This window comes from Oratosquilla oratoria, chromosome 12 (genome assembly GCF_046742065.1).
Source record: "Oratosquilla oratoria isolate Oo_2021 chromosome 12, ASM4674206v1, whole genome shotgun sequence".
In the NCBI taxonomy this organism is placed as follows: domain Eukaryota; kingdom Metazoa; phylum Arthropoda; class Malacostraca; order Stomatopoda; family Squillidae; genus Oratosquilla; species Oratosquilla oratoria.
Window position 1 is genome coordinate 13,659,229 of NC_134788.1, and position 17,432 is coordinate 13,676,660.

Sequence of the window (17,432 nt, forward strand, 5' to 3'; positions counted from 1 at the left end):
TACTAAATTAGCTTCACACGGAATAAGTGGTAGCCTGTTAATTTGGACTAGTAAATTGTTAAACGATCGTAAACAGAGTTGTTCTAAATGGCAAAATTTTTAGATGGAAACATCTTTACGACTGGAGTTCCTCAAGGTTCCGTTCTTGGACTACCTCTATTCATAGTATGTATAAATGATATAGACCACGGGCTAAATTCTATTGTCTCCAAACTTGTTGATGATACAAAACTGTGTGGAATGGCAAATGATCACTTACACAAATTGGATATTCAAGAAGATTTAGGTAAATTACAACAATGGTCTGAAAAGTGGCTAATGAAATTTAACACAAGTAAATGCAAGGTTATACACATAGGTAAAAATAACAGTAAGTACGATTACAAGTTATTTGGAAACGAGTTAACAAAAGTCAGTGGTGAAAAGGATCTCGGCGTAATTATCAGTAACGATCTCAAATCATCTAAGCGGTGTATTTTAGTCTCTGAGAAAGCAATAAGATTGAAGGACTGATTGCGCCATCTTTTGACTTCAAAAGTCCATTTCTCATTAACAAGCCATATGAATCGTTAGTTCGTTTGTAATATTATGTTTCCGTATGGTCACCGAATCTCATTAAAGACATTGACAGATTGAAAATAATACAATGGTAAGCCACAAAACTGATTCCAAATATAAAAAATAAATCATACGAAAATCGACAAAAAAAAACATGAATATTTTCCCTAAAAAGGCGTAGACTCAGAGGTGACTTGATACAGGTCTTTAAGATTCTAAAGGAAATTGCCATTAAAAGTGACAAAATTTTCACACTTAATGAGAATCCGTCAAGAAATAATGGTCTCAAACTGTCAGGAAATGTATTTAATTTGGAAGTGGGTAGAAAAAACTTTGCTAACTGTGTAGTAGTAAATGAATGGAATAAACTTCCTGCAGAGGCAGTATAATGTAGTTCAGTTCGAAACTTTATGATTCGTTTAGATAAACACCTAAGCAAGATGCTGTAATGCCTGCCATTATTTTCCATATTATTTGTGTATTTGTTTGCTATTATTTGTCTGTTTATCATTATATATCTTATTATCATTTATTAATATATATCTGTCCATTTATTATTATTTGATATTTACCTATTTGTCTATTTTTTACCTTTACCTATTTATTTATTTATTTTGATATTATTTATATTGTTATTACTTTATTAGTTTATCTATTTATTTATTTATTTACTTATCATTATTATAGTTTTTTAGCATCCGACCTAGTTATGGACCAAAAGGTCTCCTGTCGGCATGCTCCTCCTTTGTAATCTTTTGAGAGATCTTGGGCCCAGAGACCGAGTGTCAGCTCGTCAGGGTTGGAGCAGGTTGTCGGGGGTGTGGGTTGGTTGACGGGTTTTGAAAATGGCAACTTCGCTGTCCATTTTGCAGGACCACCACAAGGAAGCAGGTACCCCTCATTGGTCCCCTTCAGGTGGCGTTGAGGCAACTGGCAATGTACTCGCTTGGGCCAGGGTTTTCAGATTGTTTACTTCTTTCGTACTTCTGGGTTGCATGTTGTTGTTTCTTCCCTTTTGTGGCTGCCCGCCCCCTCCCCACGCGTGCATTGCACCGTATTTACTGACCTCAGGTTCCATTTGATAATGTTAGCTCCAATCCGAGAGTTGCTTTCTGATTAATATTATAAATTTGTTTGCCCTCCCAGGATATTTTTCGTTCCTTCTACCACTTAAGCTCCAACTCATTTTTCTCTATTTAGGTTTTTCACTTGAGTTTCTTCTTGGATGCTGTGTCTATGTTTGTGTGTGAATTTGTGTTGTGGTAAATTTAGGAGGAGACTTTCCTGGACGCATCTATATCGAAGGAGGTATAGTGTAGGCATGGCAGTGCGGTGACACGAGAGATTTGTCTGAAAGAAGGGCACGTGTTTGAGATTATAGGCCACTTCCTGACTCAGAGAATCGATGATGGGGGAGGGAGATGGTCACTGAATACATGGCTCATCTTGACTGATACACGAATAAACTGATTGGCATTTGCAGGTAAAGAGCAAGTGAAGAGCTAATATGGTGGAAACAGAAACCTTAGTCAGCCAGGCGTGGGAATCGATGGCTGACAGTAACGAGCGCCTTCAGTACCTGTACACCTCGAGCGAGTTAACCCATTCAACTCCGATGACAAGATGTCTTGTCATTTGGTCAAATAAAACAAAAAATCATAAAACACCAAAATGTTTGATCAAACACCAGAAAAATATGACGTCAATCCTCGCTTCGCTGCGAGCGAAGCGAGGATTGACGTCATATTTTTCTGGTGTTTGATCAAACATTTTGGTGTTTTATGATTTTTTGTTTTATTTGACCAAATGACAAGACATCTTGTCATCGGAGTTGAATGGGTTAAGCGACCTGGACATCTTCTTTCCAGGAAACGAGGACCCCATCAAGGTATGTGTGGTGACTCGCATTGAATATCATTCCCTCCATGAGCAAGGTTGGCGGTGCTTTGACGCGCGTTGCCCCATAGGAAGACCTTGGACTTAATACGTGACTCCCTCAGGTCCACAGACTGGTCCTGTCCATGAGCTCCCCCGTGTTCCTCGGCATGCTGAAGGGACCTCTGGTTACCGGTAAGGAGCTCACCCTTCCAGAGGACCCTCGTCAGTTCTTCCGGAAGCTACTAGGTCACATGTATCTGAACCGGATGGACCTGGAGTCGGTGGAAGAGGCTCTCGAGGTGTACAAGCTGGCCCACAAGTACCGGGTGGGTTCAGCGAAGAAAAATTGTGTGCAGGTACAGTGTGGGGAGGCCAGTAGCCCTTGCTTTCCTCCAACGTAATTCTACCGCTCTTCTGTTTCTTCTTCCACTTCTATTTCTTCCATTTATTTTTTTCTTATTGTGTTTTTTCTTCTGGTTCATCTATATCATCTTTTTCTGTTTCTTCTTTTCTTCTTCTTCTTCTTCTGTTTCTTCTTATGTCTCTTATTCTGTTCTTCTTTTTCTATTTTTTTCTTATGGTTCTCCTTTTGTTTCTTCTTCTTCGTCTTTTCTTCTATTTCTTCTTACTCTTGGTCTTCGTCTTCTTCTTCATGGGCTTCTTCATTTTCTTCTTCGTCTTCTTTTTCTTCTGCGCCTTCTTCTTGTTCGTTTTTTTCGTCTTTTTCTTCTCTTTCATCTTCTTCGTTTCTTCTTCATTTTCTTCGTCTTCGTTTTCGTCTTCGTCTTCTTCTTCTTCTTCTTCTTCTTCTTCTTCTTCTTCTTCATAGTCTCCATCTTCTTTGTTTTCTTCGTCTCCATCTTCTTCGTCTCCATCTTAGTCTTCGTCTTCTTAATCGTCTTCTATTTCTTCTTCTTCATATTCTTCCTCGTCTTTTTCTTCGTCATTTCTTTAACCTTCTTCTTATTATTATTCTTATTCGTCTTCATCTTCTTCTTCGTTCTCTTCTTTTATCCTTCTCGTCTTCTCCTTTGTTTTCTTCGTTTTCTTCTTTTTCTGTTTTTTCTACTTGTTCTTCTGTTTCTTCTTCCTTTCCTCCTCCTCCTCTATCTTCTTCGTCTTCTCCTTGTTCGTCTTTTCCTTCGTCTTCTTTGTGTTCTTATTCGTCTTCTTGTTCTTATTCTTCTGTTTCTTCTTTATTTCCTCCTACTTTCTCCTCGTCATACTCTTCTTCTTCTTCCTCTTCGTCTTATTTTTTGTCTTCTTCTTCGTGTTCGTTTTCTTATTCGTCTTCGTATCCTAGTTCGTATTCTTCTTCGTCATCGTCTTTTCCTCCTCCTCTTTCGCTTTATTTTTCCTCGTCTTTGTCTTCCTCTTCATCTTCCTCTTCGTCTGCTTTCTCTTCTTCTTTTATTGTGATAGTACGGTCAGCAAAGATGCAATAGCGACGAATCATGATACACTCGACTTTTCACACTTGCTTAGGCAAACTCTCTCTTTTTGTTTTCAGTACATCACCTCCAACGTGAAGGCGGAGACGATGACGGCAGTGCTGGAGACTTTGCTTCTTTATGAGGACGCGGCGCTGAAGAAGAAGTGCAAAGAGGTACGTGGGTCTGTTTCCTGATGTCGTGGCTGATGCTCCTTTTGGGTAAAATGGTGATATCTACACTTCTTGGAGCTAGGGTCCAAAGCCCTCTTGGTTGAAAGACGCCTTGCTTTGCATTAGAGCGTAAGGAAGCACGGCGGCATTGCACGTTCGGTCGCGTCAGTTGTCGCCCGTCCCTTGGATTCGTCGACATGTTCAGAAGCATGGCCTCTTTGACCCACAGATACTGGACCGCGACCCCGACGCCGTCATGCTGCCCGAGACCGTGTCTCGTCTGAGCAAGGAAGGCTTGAGGGCTTTGCTGACGGACGAGACCCTGGCCTTCTCTTCCGAGGTTGTCCCCTTCAGGGGACTGATTGCCTGGTAAGTACTCGCACTCGTGGCGACCATTCCATTTCTCTCCACCCTTTACACAGTGCATGACTATGTTTTGGTAGTCGCTCATTAAGCCCACACGCTAATGCGTATTCTGTGCCTCTTGTTGGTCGCAGGGGAAAAGCCCAGCTAGGCCAGCAGGAGGAGCCGTCGGGGAGTGCACTCCGGGAGGAGATCGGGGACGATCTGCTGAGGGAGGTGCGGTTCCTCGACATGTCCTGCGACGAGATCGTCAACAATGTGATGGGCACGGACGTGCTGACCCACACGGAGTGCAACCACATCCTGACGGCCATCTGCGGCGCCGATCCCTCGAAGTTCCCGATGACCATGCCTCTGCATCCTGCCAGGGGAAGGAGGCAACCCCCAAAAGAAGACGAAGCGCTGAAGAAGTGCAAAGAGGTACGTGGGTCTGTTTCCTGATGTCGTGGCTGGTGTTCCTTTTGGGTAAAATGGTGATATCTACACTTCTTGTGGCTAGGGTCCAAAGCCCTCTTGGTTGAAAGATGTCTCGCACGTTCGGTCGGGTCAATTGTCGCCCGTCCCTTGGATTCGTCGACATGTTCAGAAACATGGTCTGTTTGACCCACAGATACTGGACCGAGACCCCGACGCCGTCATGCTGCCCGAGACCGTGTCTCATCTGAGCAAGGAAGGCTTGAGGGCTTTGCTGACGGACGATACCCTGGCCTTCTCTTCCGAGATTGTTCCTTTCAGAGGACTGATTGCCTGGCAAGTACTCGCACTCGTGGCGACCATTCCGTTCCTCTTTGCACAGTGCATAGCTATGTTTGGGTAGTCGCTCATCAATCCCGCACGCTAATGCATTCTCTGTGCCTCTTGTTGGTCGCAGGGGAACAGCCCAGCTAGGCCAGCAGGAGGAGCCGTCGGGGAGTGCACTCCGGGAGGAGATCGGGGACGACCTGCTGAGGGAGGTGCGGTTCCTCGACATGTCCTGCGACGAGTTCGTGGACAACGTGGTCGGCACGGACGTGCTGACCCACACGGAGTGCATCCACATCCTGACGGCCATCCGGGGCGCCGACTCCTCGACGCTCCCGAGGACCACGCCACTGTATCCTGCCAGGGGAGGAAGGAGGGGGCGTATACCCCCGAAAGGGCGGCTTTCCCGCTTTCATCTTTCCCCGGATGGAGACAGACGGACATTGGAACCGCATGTGCATCATTTTTTGATTCCCTGTCTCTCGAGTGATAGGAATATTCGTGTCCATCGCCTGGATGCACCAGGTGCTGGCACTGTTAAGATAGTGGTTGTTTATGGGAGCGGTGTTGTAATAAGCTTGGCAGCCTCTGAGGGTCCTGAATTCGTTTTTGCACCGCCTGCTGCCCTTCAGAGGGGCAAAGTATATAATGTAATATTTACCCCCAAAACGGAACTAGTTGCGAATGGGGCATATGGTGGAAGTCAGAGGGTGGGGAATGTAACCCTGTCATATGGAGAAGGGGGTCCGTTTCGTAATTGTGGTTCGTTTCGTAGTTATGAGTGTGCCCTGTATTTTTGCGAGTCTGAAAGCTCTGGCTGCGAGTGAGAGGGAAGCTCCGTTTGGCCGCTGCTATTTTATTACTAACATCGCTGCTGCTGTTGTTATTAGTATTTGTATAATCAGATGTCTTGTTAGAGAGGCGGTGTCAGTCCCAAGGAAGCGTTTCATTTGTTGTTGTATTCGGATCCTTTACTTCACGTCATTTCCAAGGTGCCGAAATCGGCACAAGGGGGGAAAAAGCCGTTGGTATAAGTTTGTACATGCCTTACTAAAACACACCTAATCATACAAATGTATATATACATATATGTCTATATATATATATATATATGTATATATATATATATATATATATATATATATATATATATATATATATATGTGTGTGTGTGTGTGTGTGTGTGTGTGTGTGTGTGTGTGTGTGTGTGTGTGTGTGTGTGTGTGTGTCTTTTCCATTGTACGGCATGCAAAATTTTTAGGTTTCAGATTAATATCCATATCTATAATCTTACCTCAGTTGTTGAAATCAACTGCATGCCGTAAAATGGAAAAGGTCCATATATATATATATATATATATATATATATGAATATATATAATGTCTATATATGTATATATATATATGTATATATATATATATATATATACATATATATGTATATATACATACACACACACACACACACATATATATATATATGTATATATACATATATATATATATATATACATATATATATACGTATATATATATGTATGTATGTATATAGATATGTATATATACGTATATACATACATATATATATATATATATATATATATATATATATATATATGTATATGTATACGAGGGAGCCGAAATCCGGATCTGGCAACGATGACCGACTATGGTAGTCATCTCTACACCTACAAAAGAGATTAAGACCTTTCTAAGAAATTAATACGGAACAATCAATCACAATTCAACAAAACACACACACACACACACACACACACACACATACACACACACACACACACACACAATATATATATATATATATATATATATATACATATATACACTCTTGATAGGGTAGTCGGTAAGTCACTATAGCACTTGTCGTGCGATAGCCGGGTTCGAGTCCTTGGCAATACCGCATTTCAATTTCTGCATGTCGGCCTCCATTGCGTCTCCCGATGTTGATGGCTTAGAATTAAAGTGCATTGTGGTTGTTAAAATGTATCTCTAATCACCGAGATCCATCCAATTTTGTACATATATATATATATATATATATATATATATATATTTATATGTATGTGTATATATATATATATTCTGTTCACCCACGTCACTCAATTGTTCACAACTTTGCACAGACAACTGCTGGCTGTTTTTTTTTTTTTCTATTTACATTCATAAATCCGAAGTGACAAGCCAAATGAAATAGGAGGCAAAATACGAAAAAGGAATAAATCGAATCACGTTCACACGCAATAACCTCACAATAGCATGGAGCCAATACCCCAGACTGGGGTATCATGGAAACATCATTTAGAAAAATAAACAAATATGTTATGATAAATGATGACCAATACAGCTTCAGAACTAAATGTTTTTGCTTGATTAACATTTAGGGAATTTTCTAAATATATATATATATATATATATATATATATATATATATATATATATATATATATTCATATTGACTGCATGTTATTGTGGCAAAGTAGCATACAAGTGATACTTTAGGGTCTATATGGGGCGCCCCTACGGACCAGAGCCACACTTCATTTTGTCTATGATAGAGAAAAACTCTGTCCATAGAGAAATGATGACACTTTTATACTGCGACTTTCCCTCCGCTATGCTGCCCCCCAACCCCTTGTTACTCTCCTGTACCATTTCTCTGAATATTCATTTCCTTTTTTCGCCTACCTACCCTGTGGTGGTGGAAGAGAATGCTACCACCAAGTCTTTCCACTTGAGTCGTAAAAGGCGACAAAAAACGGGACGGGGGTTGGGATTAGGAGTCTTACTACCTGTAGCCCCAAAAGGGGACATTCATAAAAAAAAGTAAAGGCATAAGAGGGCCTAGGAGTTTTCCAACCAGTACCCTAAGGTTTGGGTCTTTTAATGTGCGTGGATGTGGTACAGATGAGAGTAAAAGGGAAGAGATAGGCAGGATGTTTGTGAGAAGAAAGATGGATGTGCTGGCTTTGAGTGAAACTAGAATGAAAGGAAAGGGCAACTGTGATTTTGGGAGTGTAGCTGGGAGGTACTCAGGAGTGAAGAGGGAACGAGGGAGAGAAGGGGTGGCTATACTAGTAAGTGAAGAGATAAATAAGCGGGAAGTGGAGTGGAAGGAGGTTTCATCAAGATTGATGTGGATGAAGGTGAAGCTGGGAAAGGAGATGTGGGTTTTTGTAAGTGTGTATGGGCCTGGTAGTGAGAAGAGCGTAGTGGAAAGGGGGGCTTTATGGTTAGATATAAATGAGTGTATAGAGGGATTATGAAGAAATGTCAATGTAGTTGTATTGGGAGACCTTAATGCTTGGGTAGGAAATGAACCAATAGACGGAGTGATTGGGAAGTATGGAGTTCCAGGTAAAAATCGTTGTGGAGAATTAATGGTGGAGATGTGTCTTGATAGAGAGTTGATGATAACAAATACAGTGTTTAGGAAGAAAGTCAAGCATAGGTACACATGGGAGAGGGTGGTGGATGGACGGGTGGCAGATAGAGCGTTAATGGACTATGTAGTGATGACCAGTGGTTATTTTGCATTTTTGTATCATGGTGATGTGATTGCTTGCATATATATATATATATATACATATATATATATATATATGTATATATACATATAATATATAAATACATTGTGTGTGTGTGTTTGCATATTTACCTTACCTTACCATCGTGCCATATCCTCTTGGACTTCGGCAACCATGGAGCGCCACCGTTCACGGTCCCTAGTTACTTGTAACATCTGTGCTGGTTTGAGTTGTTTTCCCGTCGCCCTCATCAGCCCGTCCATATACTTCTCCCTCTGCTTTCCTCTTGCTCTCCTTCCCTCCACCATTCCCATCATCACCACTTCTTCCAACCCTTCCTTCCTCATTATATGTTTGTGTATTTACCTAGTTGTATTATACGGGAAGGGAGCTATGCTCTTAGTGACCCATCTTTGTATCTTTTGGCATCAAGTTTGTTTTTAAATACTTGAATAGTGTTTGAACACACTGTTGCCTTATTTTACTCCAGGTATTGACCAAATTAAAACCCTTGATATCAGAAAATCACATGGCCCAGACGGAATTGCAAACTGGATACTGAAAGAATGCATGGAAGAATTAACTGACAAAATATATAATTAAATCCTCACTTAAAGAAGGAAAAGTACCATTGGACTGGAAAAAAGCAAACATTGTACCAATTTATAAGGGAGGTGATAGGGAAGATCCATCTAACTACAGACCGGTTTCACTAACAAGCACAATAGCAAAAATTTGTGAAAGAGTGGTCAAAAATAGATGGGTTAAATACCTGGAAGAAAAATCTATACTGAACCCAAATCAATTTGGATTTAGACAAGGGAGATCATGTACAACAAATCTGATCTGCTTTTACTCAAGATTAGTAGACATAATACAAGAAAGAGATGGATGGGCAGACTCAGCTTTTCTGGACCTGCAAAAGGCATTCGATAAGGTACCTCATATGAAACTAATACATAAGATAGAATCAAAAGGTGGCATCAGAGGAAAATTATTGGAATGGATGAAAGACTTCCCGATTGGGAGGAAAATGAGAGTTGTAATTAGAGAAAAATTCTCCAACTGGGAAGAAGTAAAAAGTGGTGTCCTGCAAGGATCAGTACTAGCCCCAATCATGTTCACCGTATACATTAATGACATGAATGAAGGCGTGGAGTGCTATATGAATTTTTTTGCAGATGATGCAAAATTACTTAAGAAGGTAAAAAGGGAAGAGGACTGCAACTCATTGCAACAAGATCTGGACACAATATGGAATTGGACTCAAAAGTGGGAAGTAAAATTCAATATTAAGAAATGCAGTATAATGGAATTTGGAAAGAGTAAAAACAGAATATCAAAAGATTACAGAATTGGGGAAGAAAAAAAAGAAAAAAGAAAAACTCTGAAAAAGATCTTGGAGTGATGATTGGAAAGGACATGAAACCAGATAAGCATATAAATAAAATATTCGGAGAAACCTACAACTTATTGAGAGCAATCAAAGTGGCATTTACTTATATGGACGAAGAAATGATAAAGAAAATACTAACTACACTAATAAGACCAAAACTTGAGTACACAGCATCACTTTGGGCACCCAGTACCAAAAAGAATATTAAGAAACTAGAAAGATTACAAAGAGCAACAACCAAACTAGCACCGACTCTAGCCGAACTAACATATGAGCAAAGATTATCCAAATTGAACCTACCAACTCTGGAACAAAGAAGAGAAAGAGGAGATTTGCTGACTATCTACAGAATAATGAAAGGAATGGAAGTTTTAGACAGGAACAACCTGTTAGTGTGGGAAAATGGTAAAACAAGAGGACACGGAAAAAAACTGATAAAGGATAGTTATAGAAAAAACTTGAAAAGGAACAGTTTCCCACACATAGCAATAAATGCATGGAACAAATTAGACAACAAAACAGTATGTGCAAACACTATACAAGATTTTAAGATAAAACTTGATGCGGAGAGATACAAAGACGGGTCACCACGAGCATAGTTCCCCTCCCATATATTACAACTAGGTAAATACAACTAGGTAAATACTCTGTGTGGGAAGCTAGTCTTTTTCAGATCTCTTCTATAATTACCCTTTTTGAGTTTCTTTTCATGTCCTCTTTCATGATTCTATAGTCAGTAGATCTCCTCTTTCTTTGTTCCAGAGTTGGTAGTTCCAATTTGGACAATCTTTGTTCGTATGTCAATTTGAAGAGTGTTGGTGCCATCTTTGTTGTTGCTCTTTGTATTCTTTCTAATTCCTTAATATTATTTTCAGTACTGGGTGTCCATAGTGTTGCAGCATACTCCAATTTTGGTTTTATCAGTGTAACTAATATTTTCTTGATCATTTCCTTATCCAAATAGTCAAATGCCACTTTCATCGACCTTAATAGGTTGAAGGTTTCTCCAACTATTTTATTGATATGTTTGTCTGGTGACATGTCTTTGTTGATTATTACTCCTAGGTCCCTTTCTGAGCTCACTTTTTTTACTTCATCAATTTTATCATTTCTCCATGTTCTATTTTTAATTTCCAAACTCCATTATACTACATTTCTTGATGTAAAAGTTTCACTTCCCATTTTTGACTCCATTTCCAGATTTTATCTAGGAAATGGAGTCAAAAGTGGGAAGTGAACTTTAACATCAAGAAGTGTGTGTGTGCGTGTATATATACTGTATATATATATATATATATACACATATACCAAGGGCTTTTTCCCCCTTAAAGAGAGATAGCCAAAATCAAAGGCATAAATCCACTCCCACCCATTTCATCTCATTATGCTCTTCACCATTTCTGAGGACTTGAGTTCATCTTTTATTTGGGGTCAAGAAAAGAAAAAAGTCTTGTCTACCTATTTATTTAATGGAATGAAATTATAACTGGAAGAAAGTAATGTGGGATGAACTGGCTATGGTATAAAATTATTATAAATTGACTAAAAAGAATCTTATGTAAGGCACATCTTTATGAGTTTGAAAAGAGAGATGAAAAAATAAAAAATTATCAACATGAGGCATAACACATATGAACTTTTAAAAGGCAACATATTTTTAAAGTAAATGAAAATATTTCCAACAAATACAGACTGAGTACAAAACTTGCTTTGATATTCATATAATGCAATTTCTGGTCTATACCTATAAATCATCCAACAAATATAACTCTAGTACTACTGTCTTGATTACCAGGAATGCCTACATGAGATGGCACACAGCTGAAGGATTCAGATGGTCCTTGAATGGATTTTGTGGACCAGCAGGTCATGGGACTTGAGGGTGGAGATTGCTTATAGAGTGCTGTGAATCCGATATGTTTATACAGAATGAAGAAGGGGGGTCAGTTGACAATACATAAAGCAATGATGATTAAGGTGATGGGGGAAGATCCAGATCTTGTTTCAGTTGTGGAAACTGCTGCAAAACCCACTTAATGGTTCAAGTGGGAGCTGTCAGTGTATATGTTGATATTTGTTATAATGGATAAATAGGTAGGAGAAAGATTCATGTCCAAATGACTTCAATTGGCATTTGGTCTTTTTAACCCATTAAACTCCGATGACAAGATTCTTGTCATTTGGTCAAATAAAACAAAAAATCTTAAAACACCAAAATGTTTGATCAAACATTTTGGTGTTTTACGATTTTTTGTTTTATTTGACCAAATGACAAGAATCTTGTCATCGGACTTTAAAGAGTTAAGGTGGTTAAGGTGTGGTTGGGGTGTATTGGAAGAAGCATTCAAGGGTCTTAGTTAGGTGTTACTGTGGAAGGATTTTGTCAGCAGTTTCCAGTGTAGATAATAGGCCTACCATTTTTTTTATTAAATGGATGGGTATCATTTGAGTATTTGTTGAATTATTGATAAGTAGCTGAGGCTTCAATGGTGTGGAACATTGGGTTGGTAGGTGCTTTTGTTGTGGTAGATATATTTCAGTGATCTCCGAGTGTTGTGGATATCCACGGGGGAGGAGGGTGTCCACTTTCTGTGTACAAACATTTTTGTGGGGTACTGTGTCTTGCTGCATTACTTCTGACCCAGGGCAGTGGGCAGGAGACAGGGATGACCCATCATCCATGAGGAGCCAAGATGAGGAAAGGGTGGGGGGGGGCAAAATGGGTGGGAGTGGGTATATGCCTTTTGACTTGGCTTATCAGGGGGAAAAGCCCTTTGTATATAGACTGTGAACACAAGATCACAAGAATGGAGACTATAAGGGACCATAAGGCCTACATTATGCAGTTCCAAATCCATTACTACATGTCCCTATCCATAAATTTAACTACCGGTAATCTTTTAAAACAATCAAAAGTTTCAGTGCTCACTACATGACTACTAAATCTATTCCACTTGCTAACCACTCTGTTGGTTAACCAATTCTTGGCTATTTCCTTCTTAAACCTAAATTTGTCCAATCTAAATCTATTACTACAAGTCCTACCCTGTTGTCTTAATATGATGACCATGCCTGCATCCCCCATGTTAAACCCCTTGACCCATTTGAATACCTTCATTAGATCACCCTACACTTAAGGTCTTTCCAGAGAGTGTGAGTTACGGTGCCTAAATCCTTCCTGAGGTAAATTTCAAAGCCCTTGTATCATAGTGATCATTCTCTGTACTGCTTCTACTCAATTGATATCCAATCTATAGGACAGAGACCAAAACTACTTCTGTGTGGATTGTAAGTTAGGGCTTACTCTAGAAATCACCATCTGCTCCTACCATCATACACCATCACTGCAGGACTTACAGTTGTTAGTTTGAGAAATTAAGTTATTGTTAATTTGTGGGAAGACAGTAACTGAATATACTGTCAGTCTCAGTTGGTTTCTTGCTCTTAGCATTACCTAGGGGCACCACTTGGCAATGTTAAGGTAACAGTTTGTTTTCCTTCCTAGTTTCAAATCCTATCTTAAGATCTTGCCTCCTTTTTTTGGTAGGAGAAAGAAGAGAGAGGATTGCTCAAGACCTTGAAAGGTGATTTCTAGCAAGTAAGGAAAGCCTAACCCCCTCTAAAGAATAAGCTGCATCACACAGATCACACTGGAAAGGCTTCTATCTTGTGCAGATGTTCAATGCTTGTTGAGCTCACCCTTTCTTAACAGAGAAAGGAGCACTGCATAGGTCACATTGGAAAGGCTTCTCTCCTGTGTGGGTCTGTATATGGTATTTGAGACCACCCTGACTTTTGAAAGCTGTGGTGCACATACCACACTGGAAAGGTTTCTCTCCTGTGTGGGTCAAGATATGAACTTTGAGAGCAGTCTTTCCAGAGAAAGCTGCATTGCATAGCTCACATTGGAAAGGCTTCACCCCTGTGTGGGTCCCTGCATGTCTTTTGAGATTACCCTTTAAAGAGAAAGTTGCATTGCACAGGTCACACTGGAAAGGCTTCTCTCCTGTGTGGGTCATCACATGCCTGTTGATATGACCCTTTCTTGAGAAAACTGCATGACATGGGTCACACTGGAAAAAGAATCTCTCCTGTGTGGATCATCATATGGTATTTAAGAACACCTTCTTCTGAGAAAACAGCATTGCAGTGATCAAACTAAACTCCAGAAGTGGTTAGTTTTATAACTACATGGTATTTATGGGTAATTCTTCCATTTAAAGTGTTCATCCTTGCCCTGCCAAAAAAGAAAAACTTAATTTCTAATCTCTGGTACTAGAATCTTTCAGTCTAACCAGGTGACTTGCCTGCTTATAACTACAATATTAATATCTAACTTTTGGGGAACATATTCCTTGAGTGCAGACATTTCTCATACAAAGTGTGCACATCATTCATAACCAAACTGATGCTTTGTACACATAAATGACAGCAGTACAAACATGTAAACTGTTAAAATATATCATATTGGTAACAATAATGAATTATAGTTTTGTGAAGAGTAGCTGTGCTTTGTATGTTTCATATTAGAAGACTTACTAATGCATTTCCTATGTCCTGAGCAGTGTGGTGGGGACCAGGGTCCTTCATCCACAAGGTGCTGAGATGAGAGGGGAGTTTAGTGGGCTTTGTGTATGAAGTAGGTGTGCTTTGAGTGGCACAGATCACACTGGAATGATCTCTTACCAGTGTGAGTCACCATGGGCTGTTTGATACCTCTTGTGAGAAAGCCAAATCACACAGATCACACTGTATGGGACATCACATGATATTTGAAGCGATCCTTTTGTGAGAAAGTTTTATAGCATTTGCCACACCAGAACGGGTTCTCTCCTGTGTGGGTCTTCACATATTTGAAGTGATTTTTAGTGAGAAAGCTGCATCACACAGGTCACATCAGAAAGGCTACTCTCCTGTGTGGGTCCTCATATGCCGCCTGAGAGAGCCCTTTTGTGAGTAAGCTGCATTGCATAGGTCACACTGGAAAGGCTTCTCTCCTGTGTGGGTTCTCATATGCAGTGTGAGAGCACTCTTTTGTGAGAAAGCAGAATCACACAGGAAACACTGGTGAGGCTTCTCTCCTGTATGGATCATCATGTGATCTCTGATGTGATGCTTTTGTGTGAAAGTTTTATTGCATATGCCACATTGGAGTGGTCGTCCTGTGTGGGTCATCTTATGAAATTTGAGTTGATATTTTTGTGGGAAAGCTGCATTGCACACGTCACATTGGAATGGCTTTTCTCCTGTGTGGGTCCTCATATGCTGTGTGAGAGAATCCTTTTGTGAGTAAGCTGCACTGCACAGGTCACACTGGAAAGGCTTCTCTCCTGTGTGGTTCATCATATGTTTAGCAAGAGAACCCTTTTCTGAGAAAGAAGAATTGCACAGGTCACACTGGAAAGGCTTCTCTCCTGTGTGGGTCCTCATATGCCGTGTGAGAGAACCCTTTTGTGAGAAAGCAGAATCGCACAGGTCACACTGGAAAGGCTTCTCTCCTGTGTGGTTCATCATATGTTTTGCAAGAGAACTCTTCTCTGAGAAAGCAGAATTGCACAGGTCACACTGGAAAGGCTTCTCTCCTGTGTGGGTCCTCATATGCCGTGTGAGAGAACCCTTTTGTGAGAAAGCAGAATCGCACAGGTCACACTGGAAAGGCTTCTCTCCTGTGTGGGTCCTCATATGCTCTGTGACAGAATCCTTTCGTGAATAAGCAGAGTCACAGAGGTCACATTGGAAAGGCCTCTCTACTGTGTGGGTCTTCATATGCCTTGTGAAAGAACTCTTTTGTGTGAAAGCAGAATCACAGACGACACAATGGAATGGTTTCTCTCCTGTGTGGATCATCATGTGATCATTGAGGTAAGGCTTTTGTGAGAAAGCTTTATTGCACAGGCCACACTGGAATGGCTTCTCTCCTGTGTGGGTCCTCATATGCAGTGTGAGAGCACTCTTTTGTGAGAAAGCAGAATCACACAGGACACACTGGTGAGGCTTCTCTCCTGTATGGATCATCATGTGATGTCTGATGTGATGCTTTTGTGTGAAAGATTTATTGCACATGTCACATTGGAAAGGCTTCTCTCCTGTGTGGGTCCTCATATGCTGTGTGAGAGAATCCTTTCGTGAGTAAGCTGCATTGCACAGGTCACACTGGAAAGGCTTCTCTCCTGTGTGGGTCCTCATATGCTGTGCGAGAGAAAACTTTTGTGAGAAAGCAGAATTGCACAGGTCACATTGGAAAGGCTTCTCTCCTGTGTGGGTCTTCATATGCTGCGTGAAAGAATTCTTTTGGGTGAAAGAAGAATCACACAAGATACATTGGAATGGCTTCTCTCCTGTGTGGATCCTCATATGCAGTGTGAGAGCACTCTTTTGTGAGAAAGCAGAATCACACAAGACACACTGGTAAGGCTTCTCTCCTGTGTGGATCATCATGTGATCTTTGAAGTGACTCTTTTGTGTGAAAGCTTTATTGCACAAGCCACATGGGAATGGTCGTCCTGTGTGGGTCATCTTATGTAATTTGAGTTGATATTTTTGTGGGAAAGCTGCATTGCACATGTCACACTGGAAAGGCTTCTCTCCTGTGTGGTTTATCATGTGATTATTGAGGTAATGCTTTCGTGAGAAAGCTTTATCGCACAGGCAACACTGAAATGGCTTCCCTCCAGTGTGGCTCATCATGTGATATTTGAGGTGATTTCTTAGTGAGAAAGCTGTATTGTGCAGGTCACACTGTCACATGGTTTAAGAGAGAGAAGACTTTTATGAGGAAGCAGTCATAGAAGTCACACTGGAAAGGCTTGTCTCCTGTGTCCTCATATGCTTTTTGAGAGAACCCTTGTTTGAGAAAGCATAATCACACAGGTCACAATGGAAAAGCTTCTTTCTAGTGTGGGTCATCATTTGACATTTGAGCTCACCTTTTTGTGAGAAAACAGAATTGCACAGGTCAAACTGGAAAGGCTTCTCTACTGTGTGGGTCCTCATATGCTTTGCGAGAGTACCCTTTAGAAAGAAAACACAACCTCACAGGTCACACTGGGAAGGTTTCTCTCCTGTGTGGGTCACCATATGATCTTTGAGGTGAATTTTGTGTCCTCTGAGATCCTCAATTTGTGAGACAGTAGAATTGCATAGGTTACACTGGAAAGGGTTCTCTTCAATGTGGATCATCATACAATATCCAAGATCGTGATATACCTGTGTAGATGTCACACAAGATCCTCATCATATGACACATATGGATTCTACAGATAGCTCTTCCAAAGAAATGTTGATAGTTACCCTCATCCTGGAAAAAAAAAATGCAATTATGAAATTGGCATCCAACTCTGAAATTGTG

General features: G+C 40.5%; 2 protein-coding genes across 3 annotated transcripts; one reads left to right on the forward strand and one right to left on the reverse strand.

Moving 5' to 3' along the window:
* The first annotated feature begins 2,025 nt into the window (after positions 1 to 2,025).
* Positions 2,026 to 6,238, forward strand: LOC143030986 (uncharacterized). The gene is made up of 8 exons (XM_076194296.1): positions 2,026 to 2,154; positions 2,398 to 2,446; positions 2,559 to 2,792; positions 3,947 to 4,042; positions 4,269 to 4,408; positions 4,537 to 4,822; positions 5,013 to 5,152; positions 5,274 to 6,238. The coding sequence occupies exons 1-8, from the start codon at positions 2,066 to 2,068 to the stop codon at positions 5,968 to 5,970; spliced, it is 1,731 nt and encodes a 576-aa protein (XP_076050411.1). The 5' UTR covers positions 2,026 to 2,065; the 3' UTR covers positions 5,971 to 6,238.
* Positions 6,239 to 6,897: 659 nt separating this feature from the next.
* On the reverse strand, positions 6,898 to 16,780 carry LOC143030985 (uncharacterized). 2 transcript variants are annotated; one of them, XR_012966962.1, is made up of 2 exons: positions 14,624 to 16,780; positions 6,898 to 14,321 (listed from the first exon to the last, which is right to left on the reverse strand). XR_012966962.1 is itself a non-coding variant. In XM_076194295.1 (1 exon), the coding sequence occupies exon 1, from the start codon at positions 16,769 to 16,771 to the stop codon at positions 14,990 to 14,992; it is 1,782 nt and encodes a 593-aa protein (XP_076050410.1). In that variant the 5' UTR covers positions 16,772 to 16,780; the 3' UTR covers positions 6,898 to 14,989. The 2 variants fall into 2 exon arrangements, 1 of the variants encoding a protein (XP_076050410.1); XM_076194295.1 differs by having other exon boundaries at positions 6,898 to 16,780.
* Positions 16,781 to 17,432: the final 652 nt, after the last annotated feature.

Bases quoted from the DNA above. Each gene is read 5' to 3' on its own strand.
- LOC143030986 (XM_076194296.1), top strand. From the start codon at position 2,066: ATGGTGGAAACAGAAACCTTAGTCAGCCAGGCGTGGGAATCGATGGCT. The intron at 2,447-2,558 runs GTATGTGTGGTG...TGACTCCCTCAG, and splicing joins GAAACGAGGACCCCATCAAG to GTCCACAGACTGGTCCTGTC. The intron at 2,793-3,946 runs GTACAGTGTGGG...TTTTGTTTTCAG, and splicing joins CGAAGAAAAATTGTGTGCAG to TACATCACCTCCAACGTGAA.
- LOC143030985 (XM_076194295.1), bottom strand. From the start codon at position 16,771: ATGATGAGCCACACTGGAGGGAAGCCATTTCAGTGTTGCCTGTGCGAT.